Source organism: Caenorhabditis remanei, chromosome III, assembly GCF_010183535.1.
Source record: "Caenorhabditis remanei strain PX506 chromosome III, whole genome shotgun sequence".
NCBI classification, from domain to species: domain Eukaryota; kingdom Metazoa; phylum Nematoda; class Chromadorea; order Rhabditida; family Rhabditidae; genus Caenorhabditis; species Caenorhabditis remanei.
Genome location: NC_071330.1, coordinates 11,916,911 through 11,935,436, shown reverse-complemented (window position 1 = coordinate 11,935,436; position 18,526 = coordinate 11,916,911). Strand labels below are relative to the sequence as shown.

General features: G+C 37.2%; 2 protein-coding genes across 2 annotated transcripts; both read right to left on the bottom strand.

Moving 5' to 3' along the window:
• Positions 1 to 5,712: 5,712 nt before the first annotated feature.
• GCK72_010901 (uncharacterized protein) lies at positions 5,713 to 8,442 on the bottom strand (the record flags this gene model as incomplete). The annotated part of the gene is made up of 6 exons (XM_053728096.1): positions 5,713 to 5,874; positions 5,927 to 6,047; positions 6,095 to 6,316; positions 6,362 to 6,457; positions 6,503 to 6,684; positions 8,296 to 8,442. The coding sequence occupies 6 exons, from the start codon at positions 8,440 to 8,442 to the stop codon at positions 5,713 to 5,715; spliced, it is 930 nt and encodes a 309-aa protein (XP_053587673.1).
• Positions 8,443 to 9,700: 1,258 nt separating this feature from the next.
• GCK72_010900 (uncharacterized protein) lies at positions 9,701 to 18,259 on the bottom strand (the record flags this gene model as incomplete). Its single annotated transcript, XM_053728095.1, has 23 exons — positions 9,701 to 9,914; positions 9,969 to 10,163; positions 10,206 to 10,313; positions 10,362 to 11,098; positions 11,424 to 11,786; positions 11,830 to 12,081; positions 12,130 to 12,251; positions 12,300 to 12,447; positions 12,499 to 12,699; positions 13,536 to 14,153; positions 14,200 to 14,321; positions 14,366 to 14,519; positions 14,568 to 14,735; positions 14,782 to 14,875; positions 15,881 to 15,949; positions 16,001 to 16,060; positions 16,109 to 16,183; positions 16,232 to 16,521; positions 16,588 to 16,965; positions 17,012 to 17,233; positions 17,280 to 17,383; positions 17,752 to 18,136; positions 18,182 to 18,259. 23 exons carry the CDS (start codon positions 18,257 to 18,259, stop codon positions 9,701 to 9,703), a joined length of 5,157 nt encoding a protein of 1,718 aa, XP_053587672.1.
• Between the last annotated feature and the right edge of the window lie 267 nt (positions 18,260 to 18,526).

The following is an 18,526-nucleotide window of genomic DNA, read 5'->3' as shown; positions in this document are numbered from 1 at the left end:
CCTGACTACCTCTCTACCGTAAGCCTAGTTAACCTGTATACCGTACGTCTACCTATTTGGAAAAAAAATTCAAAAAAAAGTTTTGGGATTATTATTGTTTCAATGATTAACTACCATTATTACGTTTTATATCAACCAACCAACCTGCCACCACGACGACTGAAATGAAATTATCATGTTTTTAGATATCTTTATGAAATTCTGATATACAAAAAGAAATTATTCTGTTTTTGGATATTTTTTATGAAATTCTGATATATTCTAGTTCGGGAGGATTCAAACCCACGTCTACTGAGGTATCCCTCAGCCCGGATAAGTATAGACCTCACGCAGCGTAACTGACCGTGTCTAACCGGAACCGACACAGATAAGAATGGTGGGGGAAGTCAAAGTGAAAAGAAATTATCATGTTTTTGAATATCTTTATGAAATTCTGATATACGAAAAGAAATTATCCTGTTTTTGGATATTTTTATAAAATTTTGATATATTCTAGACCGGGAGGATTCAAACCCACGTCTACTGAAGTAAACTTCAGCCCGGATAAGTATAGACCTCACGCAGCGTAACTGACCGTGTCTAACCGGAACCGACACAGATAAGAATGGTGGGGGAAGTTAATTAAAAATGAAATTATCATGTTTTTGAATATCTTTATGAAATTATATTATACGAAAAGAAATTATCCTGTTTTTGGATATTTTTATAAAATTTTGATATATTCTAGACCGGGAGGATTCAAACCCACGTCTACTGAAGTAAACTTCAGCCCGGATAAGTATAGACCTCACGCAGCGTAACTGACCGTGTCTAACCGGAACCGACACAGATAAGAATGGTGGGGGAAGTTAATTAAAAATGAAATTATCATGTTTTTGAATATCTTTATGAAATTATATTATACGAAAAGAAATTATCCTGTTTTTGGATATTTTTATAAAATTTTGATATATTCTAGACCGGGAGGATTCAAATCCACGTCTACTGAAGTAAACTTCAGCCCGGATAAGTATAGACCTCACGCAGCGTAACTGACCGTGTCTAACCGGAACCGACACAGATAAGAATGGTGGGGGAAGTTAATTAAAAATGAAATTATCATGTTTTTGAATATCTTTATGAAATTATATTATACGAAAAGTAATTATCCTGTTTTTGGATATTTTTATAAAATTTTGATATATTCTAGACCGGGAGGATTCAAACCCACGTCTACTGAAGTAAACTTCAGCCCGGATAAGTATAGACCTCACGCAGCGTAACTGACCGTGTCTAACCGGAACCGACACAGATAAGAATGGTGGGGGAAGTCAAAGTGAAAAGAAATTATCATGTTTTTGGATATCTTTATGAAATTCTGATATACGAAAAGAAATTATACTGTTTTGGGATATTTTTATAAAATTTTGATATATTCTAGACCGGGAGGATTCAAACCCACGTCTACTGAAGTAAACTTCAGCCCGGATAAGTATAGACCTCACGCAGCGTAACTGACCGTGTCTAACCGGAACCGACACAGATAAGAATGGTGGGGGAAGTCAAAGTGAAAAGAAATTATCATGTTTTTGAATATCTTTATGAAATTCTGATATACGAAAAGAAATTATCCTGTTTTTGGATATTTTTATGAAATTCTGATATATTCTAGATCGGGAGGATTCAAACCCACGTCTACTGAAGTAAACTTCAGCCCGGATAAGTATAGACCTCACGCAGCGTAACTGACCGTGTCTAACCGGAACCGACACAGATAAGAATGGTGGGGGAAGTCAAAGTAAAGAGCGAAAGAGTATCCTGATTCTAGAGGTTCGAACTCACGTTTATCAAAATGATCCTCACGGGATTCTTCTCGATCCATTGCTTTCTTGTGAACCGATTCTTGCTCTCGACCCTTTCTCATCCATCACGACGGTTCGTTTGCTCTATCCACTTTACTTCAGTACTGAAAAAGAAAACACTAATTTGTAAATTCAGTGAGAATATAGAGAATAGAGAAGAGAGAGAGAGAGAGAGAGAGAGAGACGAGAAAAAAAAATAGGATATATATCTCAAAGATGGCCAAAAAGGAGAAAATAGAAGAGTCACGATCTACTACGGAGGGATACTGGCCGACTGAGCCAAGAAGATGAGGTGACGAGACTGAGTGTCAGTGGGCGGAGTCTAGTAGAGATCTGCCAGTCTGATAGTATTGATCATAAAAGCGATTTCTCATAAAGATAAGTGTGCAGGTGGTTTGTGTTAACGGTCAGGTGTCAATAGGCAAATTCAAACAAGAGTGACGACCGCCATCTAGGGAATGACAGGTGTTTCCTCTAATGCGACCGTTCGAGGTTCCAAGTTTCCCACAAAGACCGATTTCCCAGGAAGATAAGGAGGCAGATGGAAATATGTGAAGAGAAATGTCCCAGACAATCCTATCGCAGCTGGGTCAGGAAAAACTCAAATCAGGAAAAACTCAAGTTTTGTAAGACTATGAGGGTAACTAAAATAGAACTAAGGAAATCGATTAATTGTGAAATTTGGTACTTTTTTAAATTTGTAGAAACTGGGGTTGTGGCTAGAATGTACGAAAACAAATTAACAAGGATGCCGTGGTTTGAAATATTGAAAAAACCAGCCCTAGACCGCCAGAAAAAAAACCTGTAAAACCCTCAAAACCTGTAAAATCGCGTTTTCAAAAAAAATTTATGAGAAAATAACGAAGATTCCGAGGTCCGAAATATAGTCACCTAGGCAATTACGAGTTAAAATTACGGGAAACACACATAATGCGAGAGTAACGACGAAGACAAGAACAAGCTAAATTTGGTCAAAACCTCTTTTGACACAAATTGAAACCTGAAACGCGTTACCACAACCCAAAACACTTTAACAAAAACAAAACACTAAAACAGTTTTTTGAGGAATAACCAATTTATTCCGAGCCAATCGGCTAAAAATCCACTAAAATTACACTAAAACTACAAAACTGGTCAAGAAACCACAGCTAGAGGTAAAAATCTACTAACGATAATAACGGAGCACCTAACGTGCCTCCGCCAGCGCCCGAAACAAAAACTGTGCGGAAAAAAGTGCCGAAACTTAAAAGCGGATTTGACAAAAATAGCGACGAGAAATTCGCACGCGCCCGTAGGTCAACGAGGTGCCAACCGTACCATATTGAAATGCAGAGTTTTTCAAGGAATTTTTTTTTAAAGTAGACGTGAGTGGGACTACGAATGTGAGCTATCCTTCAGATTTCCTGCTCGGACTTAAGAAAACTTGAAAAGAAATTAGTCGCTTGAGTTTCTAGACTAATTTGTTTTCGTACATTCTAGCCACAACCCGATTTTCTACAAATTTTACAATTAATCGATTTTCTTAGCTCTATTTTAGTTACCCTCATATATTCTTACAAAACTTGAGTTTTTCTTGACCCATATTATTAGCCCAGCTGCGATAGGATTGTCTGGGACATTTGTCTTCACATATTTCCATCTGCCTCCTCATCTCCCTGGGAAATCGGTCTTTGTGGGAAACTTGGAACCTCGAACGGTCGCTTAAGAGGTAACACCTGTCTAGATGGCGGTCGTCTCATTTTATCCAATTTCACTCTTGTTTGAATTTGCCGATTGTCACATGACCGTAACACAAACCACCTGCTCACTTATCTTCATGAGAAATCAGATGTCTACTAGACTCCGCCCACTGACACTCAGTCCCCTCATCTCATCTTCTTGGCTCAGTCGGCCAGTATCCCTCCGTAGTGGATCGTGACTCTTCTATTTTCTCCTTTTTGGCCATCTTTGAGATATATATCCTATATTTTTTTCTCGTCTCTCTCTCTCTTCTCTATTCTCTATATTCTCACTGAATTTACAAATTAGTGTTTTCTTTTTCAGTGCTGAAGTAAAGTGGATAGAGCAAACGAACCGTCGTGATGGATGAGTAATGGTCGAGTGCAAGAATCCGCTCACAAGAAAACAATGGATCGAGAAGAATCCCGTGAGGATCATTTTGATAAACGTGAGTTCGAACCTCTAGAATCAGGATACTCTTTCGCTCTTTACTTTGACTTCCCCCACCATTCTTATCTGTGTCGGTTCCGGTTAGACACGGTCAGTTACGCTGCGTGAGGTCTATACTTATCCGGGCTGAGGTTTACTTCAGTAGACGCGGGTTTGAATCCTCCCGATCTAGAATATATCAAAATTTCATAAAAATATCCAAAAACAGGATAATTTCTTTTCGTATATCAGAATTTCATAAAGATATTCAAAAACATGATAATTTCTTTTCACTTTGACTTCCCCCACCATTCTTATCTGTGTCGGTTCCGGTTAGACACGGTCAGTTACGCTGCGTGAGGTCTATACTTATCCGGGCTGAAGTTTACTTCAGTAGACGCGGGTTTGAATCCTCCCGATCTAGAATATATCAGAATTTCATTAAAAATATCCAAAAACAGGATAATTTCTTTTCGTATATCAGAATTTCATAAAAATATCCAAAAACATGACAATTTCTTTTCGTATTTCAAAATTTCATAAAGATATCTAAAACATGACAATTTCATTTTTAATTGACTTCCCCCACCATTCTTATCTGTGTCGGTTCCGGTTAGACACGGTCAGTTACGCTGCGTGAGGTCTATACTTATCCGGGCTGAAGTTTACTTCAGTAGACGCGGGTTTGAATCCTCCCGATCTAGAATATATCAGAATTTCATTAAAAATATCCAAAAACAGGATAATTTCTTTTCGTATATCAGAATTTCATAAAAATATCCAAAAACAGGATAATTTCTTTTCGTATATCATAATTTCATAAAGATATCCAAAAAACATAAAACTATACCATTTCATAAAAAATATCCAGAATTGGTTGCGTTAATATAAAACGTAATAATGGTAGTTAATCATTGAAACAATAATAATCCCAAAACTTTTTTTTTGCAATTTTTTTCCAAATAGGTAGACGTACGGTATACAGGTTAACTAGGCATACGGTAAAGAGGTGTACGGTAAAGAGGTAGTTAGGTAAAAACAGGTGGACAGGTGAGGAACTTACCTGGGAATTATGAACAGGGGTATGATGAATTACAGGACTTTTTTCAGGTAGGTACACAGGTGTGGTGACGTCACCCGTAGGGTGGGTAAATTTTCCTAGAAACGGGGGAGGGAAAGTTCTTCTTCCATTCTACTAGAGGTGGTCGGTCAATGTATCTGAATAGTTTTATTTAATTTATTTAATCGTTATAATGTACAGGAAAATTGACTGGAGGTCAGGTGAGATCCCTCACGAGTCTAAACCTGATAAGGAAAAGCAGGAATTAATTTTAACAAAAGAGAAAATAATCATTAAAGCTGGTTTTGGGAAGGTGGAAGAGAGTGGAACAATTAGTTATCAGAGTAGGGTAATATTATTTACAAGGGCTTTGTATTTGGAGGGACAGAGGGAATGAGTTGTAAGATTAGTTAGAACATTCCGAATCGGGATTATAATTGAGAAAAGTGAGAGCAATTATGGTTTATACAAATATAAGAAAAGTTGTTCAATAGTTCCAAAAACAAAAAGTGTATAAGATTTTATTTTGCATTTGTTTTTGAAATCAAAGAATGTTGCTTATCAATTACTTATTCGAACCTATGCGATAGTGGATTGGGAGTGATTTTTTGCAATTTGGACATTGCAGATTTCTTGAAGTCATTACAGTCTGAAAATTTTATGTTAGGTAGATTCACCCGGACTCTTTAAGTCTTTCACCTCAACTCCCGCAGGTCTCGATGACGATGGTTGAAGTTCCGTTTCATTAAAATACTCGGTTATGAGATTTGCAGAGAAAGATGGGAAATCTGGAAGGCGGATAGTTTCCTCAAGGCGTCCAGTCGTCTGAAATACAGATTTATTTCATTTTTGATGCATCGATAACTTGAAAACTTACCACAATCTTCGTTATATTGAACTCCAATGCTTGCAAATAGTCGATATAACCTTGCTCGTATACCTGGATCTCCTGGGCAGCCTGAGCCTGAATTTCAGGTTTGTTCGAAATGGAGATCAATCTGAAAACAGTTGAGGTTAACAAGCTCTGTCCATCTCTACTACTTACTTCTCCATCATTCCAACGCCTTCTCTCAAGACTACTCCAGACTCCAGGTTCCTCTTGATATCTTGGTATCCCAATAGCTGTTCAGCTGGATTTCCTTGATGCATTGGTGGTAATGGGTTAGGGAGAGATGACAAAATCATAGAGAGAACTGAAACTAATTGTTTGTTGTCTTGGGTCAAGTTATCCAGTTGAAGCGATTTGCGGAGTATCTTTTCGCGGAGGCTGGAAAAATATGAGTCTGTTTGCCTGGTTGTCTGTGGGACTCACTCTCGGTTCGACTTTGCCAGTTTACTCTCTCCAGCTCCTGTATTGACCAACTTATACTTCAATCTTTCCTCATTGTCAGCACAATCTTTGAGTTTTCTGAAAACATGGGTTTGATAGAACATCTTAATCTCATTGACATACTTTTTCAAATCAATTATCTCATCTGCCTGTTGTTTCACCTTCTTCTCCAAGTCTTGCACTTTTTTTGAGTTTTTTGGATCTTCCAAGACTTCTTCGTTCAAATTCAGATTCTTTAAATCCTCTATTACTGGAGACTTTTCTTCCTCTGGGACCGATTCCTTGAGCCCGTTTTCCCTTGCATCCTTGAACCGTGCTTCTAAATTGATCTCATCCGCAGCGGTCAGCAGGGAGGGCAGTGTGTGCTTACCGATAATTACTTATCGGTAAATGCCCTTTTCGGTAAATTACCGGTAGATTACCGGTAAATTTTTACCGAAAATTTACCGGTAATTTACCGGTAAATTTGACGAAAATTTACCGGTAATTACCGGTAAATTCGGTAAATACCGGTAAATTACCGGTAAATTTCGGTAAATTAAACAAGGCGCGGAGCGTTATTTCGGAGCATCGTTGTTTTTCAAATAGAGATAAATTCGGCACCGGGACATTTCGAAACGAGACATTTCGAAACCGGTAAAACGCGTATAAATTTTACTCTAGAAAAGAGGTAATATTATGGTTCCGAGGGTCCGGGGTTCGACGCCGGGTCTGGCAAAACTTTTTTGCATTCCATTTTTGGCCTTTTGGTGCGAATCTAACAATCAGGGTTCGATCCCCACTGGTGGCAAAACTTTTTTGTTTTTTGTTTTTAGCCTTTTGGTATTAGTCTACGGTCGAGGGATCGACTCCGGATGTTGGCAAAATCTTTTTTATTGATTTTTTTTCTTAACAAAAAACCGGCATCTAAAAACGCCTGATTCAAAGAAAACATGAGTTAATGGTTTCATCGTGATATGTTTCTTATTTTTGAGATGTCCGTTTTTTGTTTTAAAAAAAATCAATAAAAAAGATTTTGCCAACATCCGGAGTCGATCCCTCGACCGTAGACTAATACCAAAAAACGAAAAATGAAAAGCAAAAATATTTTATCGGCAATGGGGATCGAACCTTGGTCTTCAGATTGGTACCAAAAGGCTAAAAACAAAAAACAAAAAAGTTTTGCCACCAGTGGGGATCGAACCCTGATTGTTAGATTCGTACCAAAAGGCCAAAAATGGAATGCAAAAAAGTTTTGCCAGACCCGGCGTCGAACCCCGGACCCTCGGAACCATAATATTACCTCTTTTCTAGAGTAAAATTTATACGCGTTTTACCGGTTTCGAGATGTCGCAGTTTCGAGTTGTCGCGGTTTCGAAATATCCCGGAGCCATAAATTCAGAACTATTGACTTTTTACCGAAATTTATCGGTAAATTACCGGTAAATAGCTGTTTCGGTAAATATTTTCGGTAAAAATTTACCGGTAAATTACCGGTAAATATTTACCGAAATTTACCGATAAATTCACCGGTAATTTACCGGTAAATTTCGGTAAAAATTTACCGGTAACTTTACCGGTAATTTACCGGTAAATTTACCGGTAAATTTCGGTAAATTTTTACCGGAACGTTCCGGAAATTCACACTGAGGGAGGGATCCTGAAATTCTTCATGTGTGGTGCCTACTAAACACCATACTTGCGAACCGAGCTAAACCGGGCCGGCGCGTAATTCCCTGAAGATTGAGTTTTAAGAGCTGAAAAATATACCGAAATGAAGATCTCCGCGAGTTCTAAGTCGCTGACATAGAACTCATCGAGATCTCTTTTTTGTATATTATTAAGCTCATAATATTGCGTTTTAAGAAAGTTACGATCCGAATTGTTTCGTCCCGTTTTGGACCGGTTTGCAAGTATGCTAAAACCCTAGAACTTACTCCAAGTGGAGTCTCACAGAATAGTTTCGCAGCTGCTTCCAACTCGGCTGATGATCTCAAGGAAGATCTCACCGGTGCTGGTCCAGACGTTGCCTTATTCACGTTCTTGTTGTTTCCTTTCTTGTTATTCTTGTTTCTTCCGCTCATTTCGACAAATTGGTTAGTCGAGTTAAAAACGAGCTCGGGAATTCTTCAATAGTAAAAAAGGAGTAAGAAGTAAGGAAAAACTGCAAAAAGTGTCGTGTTAGCTAGAATGGAGGAGAAATAGAAATTTGATCCGATACGGAGTTTGAGAATCTTATGACAGGGGATTAGTTTGTATTTAAATCTGAAGGACTTGTGAAAGTAGAGGAGATGAAGGATTAAGAAACGGATTGTCAGTTAAGCTTGTGTACTGCCTTAGAGTACCTACCGACAGACCTAAAAAGTAAAAACTCATATTATAATTTTAGATATTGATTCAAATAATAGAATGCATCAAGCAGATGAGTGGGTAATCACCTACCCTACAGGAGCCTCACTCTCATTAACGAACAATTCCAATACCTAGGCTAATAAGGGATCATTTAAAACGAGCAGACTGCTCAAATGAGCTCACCCCCCGCCAACACCATCTGTAGTCCTCTCAAGCCGACTAATGACTACTCGCTCAGGCAAAAAGTGCTCACGTAAACAAGAACGTCAGAAAGATACGAATTCATTTCGAATTTCTAGAATTCATGAGTTCATATCATGTGATAGTGTAAAAGGATCTGGCAAACAAGGGATTTGTGTGTTATCGATGCACTTTTTTTTAGAGAACTTTAGAAAAAAGGGATTTGTGTTTCCAAAAATATGAAATAGAAAAGAAATAAAGAAGATTATTTGGATGGAGTTTGGTTCTTTCAAGGATTTCAAATATCTGGAAATACGAAATACGGATATAATTCAGTCATGATTACCTTAACAGAAACAATTGGACATACGGAAGTAGAGACGCACAAACAAAATCTTCTCTACTGTCTGGACATCAGGACAAACTTACCAACATAAAGAAAAAGAAAAGAAGTGTTTGTAAATTGTATTTATTTTCAGCAACATTTTCTCATGACATATATGAAACATGAGAAAAGCCACGAGTAATCAAATCTCACGAGGCCAAAAAAAGGTCTCATGCTTAATTCATGGGAAACAAAGTAGAGATAAGAAAAAGTAAGTGTGTGATAACTAGAGATAATAGGTAACCAAGAGACATCAGAAATCTTGTGAAAAGACAAGAGAATTATCGAGCGAGGGAAAGAGAAAAGGGGCGGGGGAGCATGTCGATGTGAGTATCCGTGTTGAGAGAGACGACTGGTGTGTCGTTGGCGCGAAATTACTGAAAAAGGTGAACTAAGAGAGATTTGAACACGGACAAGGGTACCTGTTAATTGTCAATTTCCTGCTCATCTCGATAATCGTCCAGGAATTTATTTGATAGTGATGGATATTTGGGTAATGGCAACAAATTGAAACATGCTTCGGTTTTCTCAATTTGTTGAACATTCAACTTTAAAATTTCAAGGAAAACCCGAATACTAGCTTCCAATTGAATCAACTCATACTTTGCTCGACCCAATAGATCAGAATCTAGACTTAATCTGAATGAATATGAATATTATTAACTTCAAAAAATTGTAATCCATAGAACTAACTTCTCTACCAGGTCTCTGGCTTTTTTCAGAATTTCATCCCCATTGAAATCCTTTTGGATAGCCTGAAACTCTGCGAGCTGCTCTTGTGGACTGAGTACTATGGATTTTTTCTCCATTTTGGAATTCTTTTTTGAGGAGTTGCCAAGACGGAGTGAATTGTTTTCAAGTGACCATCGCAAATTTTGGGATTGCAATCTAAAAAAAAGTCCGTTTTTACTGGAAAAGAACAGTTCTCACTTTTCAATAATCGATTCCTTCTTTTTCAAAATAGTTTCTAATCGGATGCATTTGCTGGAGTAGTTATCTTTAGCGTCGCGTTCGAGTCGTTCGTTTTTAAAGCGCAGTCTGAAAAATTAAAAATAAATTTTAAATCAAACTGTTTTTGAGTCTTACTGAGCATTCAATTTCCTTAGTTCTTGCTCCACATCTCCCATTTTTGGCTTCATCATAACAGGCTTATTCTCCATCCTTTCTTTATTTTGAAATGCGGATATAGTTCTGAAAGATGGCGCCCTCATACTTTCAATCTCTCGATCTTTTCCCTCCAATTCATTCTCTAATTGACATATTTCCAGTTCCAAATCATTTGCCTTCTTTGAGAAATTTTCCAAATTGTCCGTTCTATTTCTCTCCATCGAATTAAAATTTGCAATTTCCTGCTCCATAACTTTTATTTTTTGTTTCAATCCCTCCGCTTCCTTCATCTTCTCTTCATTATTTCCACCAGATCTCAACGTCTCCATTTCCTTCTCCAGACTCCTCACTTTCTTCTCCAACGCATTTGATTTCTTTGCTTTTTCTTCAAAAGTCTTCAACCTCTTCACATTTGTTCTCAACATTTCAATTTGTTTCTCCATATTTTTCGATTTCTTTTCCAGTTCTCCCAAGAACACTTCCTTCTTCTCCAGCGTCGGCATTCTGATTAGTTTTGATTTCAGCTCTGCGATTTCATTGTTTTTCTGTCGAATTGTTTCCTCGTCACGAACTGAAGTTATTTCAAAAACTTGTGGATGAGAACTACTTCCAATCATGTTGAGTTCTCTACACGGGCGTATTATTGGTGGATTTAAGAACAGTTGTGTCGATCCATTGTGAGTAACAAAGGCATCATTTCTGATTTCTCGCGTATGCTGAAATATTGTTCTTTGATTAAATATAGTCAACCTTTTCATTAAATGAAAGTAGGATTTCTCAAAAAGTTAATTAGCTCTATTCCAGTTAAAATATGCTTCACAAATATAAACAACCCTTGAAACACTAAGACGTCCCATAAAATATTTAGACGCCCTCGAAATACCAAAAATTGCGTTTGAATGTTTAGACGTCCTAAAAAAAATTTAGACGACCCTCAAAACATTTAAACGTCTCTCGTCTAAATGTTTTGAGGGACGTTCGAGTTTTCAAAGGACATCTAAACTGGAATAGAGCCAGTAAATCATGCAGAAACTCTCTCACCATTAGCTCGTACTCTGCTCGATCCTCTAACGGTACTTTACACAACAACGCATCCAAAACCAAATGCTTGATATCCATATTATAATTTCCAAAGAAATGTTCAACCCATGATTTCATTAAAATTAATCTTCCTTGCCAGACTTTCAACTTAACACTTTCTTTCGACAAAGAGTTTTGGTAGGGATTGGGTAATCCATAAAAATTAATGATCCCTTCATAAATCAGCAGTGAGCATGTGTCATCCAGATTGAGATTGTACTGGTGGTAATCTCTTTTTGGAAGGCTCGCCTGGCGGGTGAAAGTACAATGCTTTTTCAATATTTCAATATTCTCATCCAGATTTTCCATCGAAACGAATGATCCCTTAAATTGAAAGACTTTAGAATTAGCGGTAATGAAATCATACCTCTGGTAGCTCTGTGTACTCTCTCATGACATCAAATACGGATTTTTTGTAGTCTTTGATGCAGTTGGAATGTACTTTACATCTATCAGTCACACTCAAATTAATGCCACAAACGCTATGTTGAAAGATATAGAAAACTGCTTGAGAAATATCCATAACTTGTTTTCCGTCTTGACTCAAAGTTACAATACGGTCAAAACCTTTACGAAGCATATGGTCAGAGGTTAGGAGATGTAGAAAGTCTGGGATTATCTAGAATGCAATTTTCAGAGACTTGCCATACGGAAGCTGAGGACTCACTGTAATATCGCTTTTGTCGATGTTAAACTCGTCAAGTACTTGGCCAAATTTGAGAGCATCGATTGAGGTGTATACGTAATTCTGTTTTGTCGCCCACTTAACTTTGTACTTCTCCAAAAGTTCTGGAATAAAAATATGTTGTAAATTTTGATGATAATTTGAATTCATACCCTCTGATTCTTGTGCCATTTTACTCTGTCTCTTTAAGAGAATAGGAATTATTTCAAGGACGTCATCTGTGAACACTCTCATAAAGTCGCCTCCACTTCCCGTCGTTGGGGTAATCTTTCGAATATATATTTTCTTTGGAAGATGTTTCTGAATTCAGCATCAATAGACATGTGCATAATTTCTATGAAATCATCTCACAGTGAAATTAGTTAAACTCGAAAGACACTCCAATTTGAACTTTTGGCTGTATTCTTCATCAAATTCTTCAGCCACCACAAGCAACGTCAGGATCTCCTCTTTATCCAGAACAAAGTGTTTGAAGTTTGAAATGTTTCCAATCAAAAAACAATAATTTGATTCAAACTTCGTACCATCTGACAATTCGGCAATCCATTTTTCCTGAAAAAAAGCTAAAAACCGGATAAATTTCGAAGCTTACCAGTTCTCCATAGACTCGAGATATTTTTGAACCGGTAGACGGGTAAACGCAAAGTTTTGATGCGGAGTAAATTGAAGAAGCCATGGAAGTTAGATCTGGAAGAAGCAACAAACGTGTCAAATGCGTACAATGCCGTAAAAAATGAACGGTAGAGTATATAGAAATCGAATCGATCAAACAAGTTTCAAATACATAACTAACAAAACTTTGCAAAATTCACGTACCCAAAAAAAGTTGAACGAGATTAAAAGTTTATTCAGCAGGTGTTGGACTTAATTCCAAAAAACCGAAAATTCAAAGAACATTTTAATCATGCGATGGGAAAGTGGGAGTGACAAACAACACATTTTTAGTTGGGATACACAAGGAAATATATGAAGGTTGCTCAGAAAAGGAAATTATAAAGCTTATGCGAATCTGGTTCGAAAGGAAATTTAGAAACGGAAAAATGAAGGGAATTAAAAATTGAGGGAGTATTGAATTTGGGAGAGGGACGTGCAGAAAATCCGAATGCAAAAAAAAACGAATGGAATGGTGTCTTGATTTCCTTTTGTTACTTTTTCTTATTTTTCTTGTCCTTCTTATTATTCTTCTTGACGACGGGAGCAGTTATAGAACAGTTCTGCATGAGATTCGAAAAGCTAGACAATGATGATTGTGGATTCTTATCGGAAGTGCCACCGAAGATATCCGACAGCTGCATCGGTCTCCCATCATCCACATTTTCAAAACAGTCATGCTCGATTAATTTGATATGCTGAAATAAGAACTTTTTTTCTCATTACAGCAACCTTACCTCCAACTCATATGCACACTTCATATCTTTTGGAACTTTTTGAAGGAGTCCATCCAAAACCAACATCTTGATACTTGTATTGGTACTTCCAAAGAAATTATTTGACCATGCTTTCATGATTACATATCTGCCAGCCCAAACGGGAGCAGTCACGGGTCCTGTTGCATTAGGACATCTAATATCTTCTGGGATTTCGTATGAGTCTATGATATTTTGATAAACCTTCAAAGGTTCTCTTTTCATTATATCTTCATTGACCATCATGTAGTCTTGTTTCGGAAAGTTCTTCTGATTAATAAACGAACAGTGCGTTTTGAGAACATCTATTTTCTTTGAGACTTCTTTATTTACAACATAAGATCCCTCACGTAAGTTTGAATATTCCTTCATCGCAGCTAACACTTCTGCCTTGTAGTTGTCCATGCACTTGTCACTCTGACAGATCTTACAAACTTTGACATTTAAATTGATACCACAGATAACCGATTGAAATGTGTAGAAGACTGCTTGAGTAATATCCATAACCAATCCACCATCAGGACTGTAGAGGACAATTGGGTTGGTGCCTTTTAAGAACATGTTGTGAGAAGTACTTTCGTAAACCGCATCTGGGCAAATCTGAAAAAAAGAAACATTAGTGTTGCAAATGCTTGCTATAACTTACTGTGAGCAAGTTTTTATTTATATCAAACTCTTCCAGAACACCCACAAGTTCCAATAAACTAATTGTGTTATAGAATTTCCGATCATCGGATTTCCACTTTTCTTGAAACGTTTGAAGTAAATCTTAAACTTTGAAAGTTTTATTAATTCTCATAAATTGTATCAACCTTTTGTTGGTTCTAAGATTGCATGTTGGCGCTCCAGAAGAATAGGAATCATCTCCAAAACATCATCAGTGAACACCCGGTATTCAACGTCATTTTTAAACGTTGAAATAGGAATTCGTCGAAGATATATTCTTTGTGGTCTCCCTACACTTTTCTAAATAAATCAGTATTTTAAATTGCTGGGAATTAATTATAATCTCACCATGAAAGTAGTCAAACTTGAGAGATCCCTAAAACACTGGGTAATTGTGCAAAACATATAACTCTCGTGATCTATTATGAAATATTTTGAGTTTGATAAGTTCTCCAAAGTAACAGAGTGATTTGAATGGAGTACTGAGCCATCTGGTCTAGTTGCTATTGATTTCTTCTGTAATTAATATCAGAGTATTTCAAAACGTCATAGTTTTTTTTACCAAATCTCCGTTAACAAAAGCCATGTTTGATGATGAAACAGGCAGAAAACGTAACTTTGATCCATGGTGTTTTGCGGTCATTTGAGATGCCATTCTGAAAAAAACGAAGCTTGTAAATTTATGAAAAAACAACAAAAATAGTATGAAAATGGATGAAAACAAATGAATTGTGCAGCTTGAATTGTAAAAAACAGTGGGAGTGTGATTAATAGTGTTCAAAATGTGGGTGATGAATAGAAGCAACGGATAATTTATAAAAATGCAAAAACAGGAAAAATTGGTACACATTCTCATCAGAATAGACTTTTATTTTATTTCTTGTTCTGACCGAAAGCATCTGAAAAATGAAACCACAGATTGAGTACATACATCGAACAATTTATTCAGCTGGTTACACATTAACAAAGTTTGCGAAAAACCAAGAGTTTAAAAAAATGGAGAAGGACACGAAGCATATGATATAAAGTGGATGTAGTAAACAAGAAATTTGCAATTAGTAGATCAAAAATTCAGAGAAATGGATCTAGGTTGCTCCGGTGTGTGAGAAAGGAAAAATTATACAAATCAATGAGACCGGAACAAAAAAGATCGAAAGAGTTTGTAACTGGTAACTGATTGGTGTGGAAGGAAAGTTGGGATTGGAAAAAAACACAAAGCAAGAGGAAGAAAAGAAAAACGACTAATTAAATTATGCTGCTCCGTTGGTCCTTTTCAACTTGTTCAAAAATTCTCGCTGGTGTTCGGCTCTATGAATGAGTTGTTCGTTGCAAAACTCGAGACTGAAAAATTATTTTTTTGTCAGAATCTGTTTGATTTTTTGTGTTGGTTGGTACAGATTTGTCATATTGAATCATTTTAGGTCAAGTAGTGTGTTCGACATTATCTCTTTTCAGTTATGGCACGTGGCTAAAAGCCATAAATTACGAAAATATATAACCATATGTTTTATCTCAGCAATGTACACAAATTAAGGTCAGCTGAATTACGACTAATCTGAAGCTTCGCTTCCTAGGTTTTATTTTAATAAGTTGATTGTTTTTTGTCTGTCTATCTATCTGTGCAATTGTCTGTCCAGATGTCCACTTTTCCCCCAACTTACTCTTCAATCCTCTCATCTAACAGTGGAATCTCAGCCAACAACTCTTCCGTGGGACTGACTGCGACTCGGCTGGAAAAAGAAAACTACGACTTGAGTTATCCAACCCCGATCTTGACATACCTCAACTCGTGCTTCAACTTGTCTCTCTTCAAATTGAGCTGCTCGTTTTCCTGTTTGTATCTAAATAAAAAATTATTTAGTTGAATTTCTAAACGTGAACAAGCTTACGTTTCATGTGCGCTTCGTTCAATACCCTCAACTTTAAGATTCAATGCGTCTTGAAATTCCATATCACTTATTATTCTGAAAAAATGGAGGATCAGTTTAGACTCTCAATTTCAAAAATCATACTTGTTTAGTTTTTCGAACTCTTTATCTTGAGCCATTATGAGAAGTAGAAGAGCGTCAACGTCTTTGGCTTTTTCCTCTAGTTTGATTCTCGAAATTTCAAGTTTTTTCTGAAGTTCATTCTCCATTTTCGCAAAATTCTTGCAGTTAGAGCAGTCAGCTTCCGAATCGTTCAAGAATTGCTTCTTTGGAGTTTCAAATCGTTTGATTTGAGAATTTGTAAGAATATCCGAATATTTTGGAATCAGAGAAGGCGTGTTTAAAACGTTGGCTCTCATTCCAAGAGTGCGAATCTGAAAAAAAAGAATAGAATGAAACTGGGAAACACAAGAACCGCCCGGATCACTCCAACCACTCACCGAATCAAGTTTCACTTTAACACGATTAGTATTTGGCACCATCCACAACAATCCTCTAATCAATGCTTGTTTGAAGTCCAAAGATGTGTTGAAATTCTGCGAATTTGCTTGCGCTATATAGGATAAGAATTGATCGGATATGCGGATGGTGACGTTCATCCGTGTGTACCACACGGAACATTTATTTCGTGATACTGAAACAGGTGGCATTCCGATTGCACTTGCGATTTTGTTATAATGTTTGACACTGATGGGAGATAATGGGGGTCTGTCACGGAGAGTTAGGAGGGGGTCGTCCTCCTTTGAGTAAAGACGTTCGTGTTCTTCTTTGATTTTTTTGATTTCATACACGACATTGTCATATGGGATGTATGTTCCCTGAAAAATAGAAAGTAAATACAATACGAACAAAACGAAATCCTACCGCATCCATGAGAGCATATCTGTTAATCTCCTCATAAATATCTTGTCTCTCAACCACAGTTGCCGTTCTCCAATTCACTGGACACACCAAAGACTTCACCATGGTTAATACGACATGTTCCGTACTCAAGATACCTTTGAAATCATCGGTAGGAACTTTCAACGGATCTTCTTTTCCAAATAGAAAGTCCACTCCGACCGCGTGAGCTGGGTCATCGACAATCTGAAATAGTATGGTGTCGGACTGGGTGTATATTGAGGGTACTTACTGTGATGCAGGATTTGTCAATGTCGTAGAGCTCCAGTATAGTTTTGAACTGGGATAGTGGAATAGCTTTTAGTTCACCATGACGCCATGCTGTGCCGAGGAAGTCTGAAAATAAAGGTACATAGTACTGACCTCGTTAATGATTGTTATATAACATAATTTTTTGTAAGGTTAGGTATTATCAAAACAAAAAAGTTGCGACATTTTATTTCACGACAAAATGCAGACTCAGTGCAAAATTACTTCTGAGTCTGAATGTGCACAAAAAGTTCTACCTAGAAAATGAGTCTCTAGATCTGATATATATAGCTTATGAAATCTATTACTATAAGTTTCTCGGTGACGCCGCTGCTTTATCTCAAGTTAATTTTTTTTCAGTTCAATGTATGTACGGAAGAATATAACAATGTGATGCTTGCAGCTGTGAAATGCCCAACAATTGCCGGAAATGACATTACTGTAGTCATACTTACCGTTCCCAACCGGTTGACCCCGGCGCTTTGTCAAAAGTTGTATTATCTCTACGACTTCATCCATGAAAACTGTAGCCTCTTCTCCATCTTTCTCTTTTATTATTGGTGGAATCGATCGAATGACAAAATTCTTCTTCTCTGTCTCCGTATGCTCGAACACCGCTTCCGACCAAAGCCTTAAACTTCCGACTGTCTCCAACTGGACGTTCTTCCACTTTTCCAATCCCATTTCTGCCTGTAAACCGTTCACCAGCACCATGTCTGCTGCGTCCATCAGGAAATAGCGTATCTCATGGTCTCCAAATTTGTTGCTCAATTCCGAAATTAAACCATAGTTTGGGGAATAAAGATACGCGGTTCCGGGGACCTCAGCTACCCAGGAGCACTGAAAATGAAGAATTAGATAATTGAAAGTTCACAGTAAGCTCACCCAATCATTTCTTCTTTGAAGGTTATACTCGGAAACCGTGACTCTTTTCCATTTGGATTCCGTGAATTTGGCTGCCATTCTTGACTGGAATTAAAGGATTTGGAAAATAAAAATAATAAAAACTGAACAAAGTTAAGAGAGATATTTCACAGTCATTGGTACTGCTTACAAAATAAAACATTAGAACAGAATTCGATTAAAGTTCTTTTATCACGAGTACAAAGTGAAATGTTGAGAAACGATATTGGACGGAGGGAACAAAACAAGTGGAATGAGGGCGGAAAGTGATTTGTATCAATTTTCACAAAAAAACACGACTGGAACGAAGAGAAAACGTAACAAAAA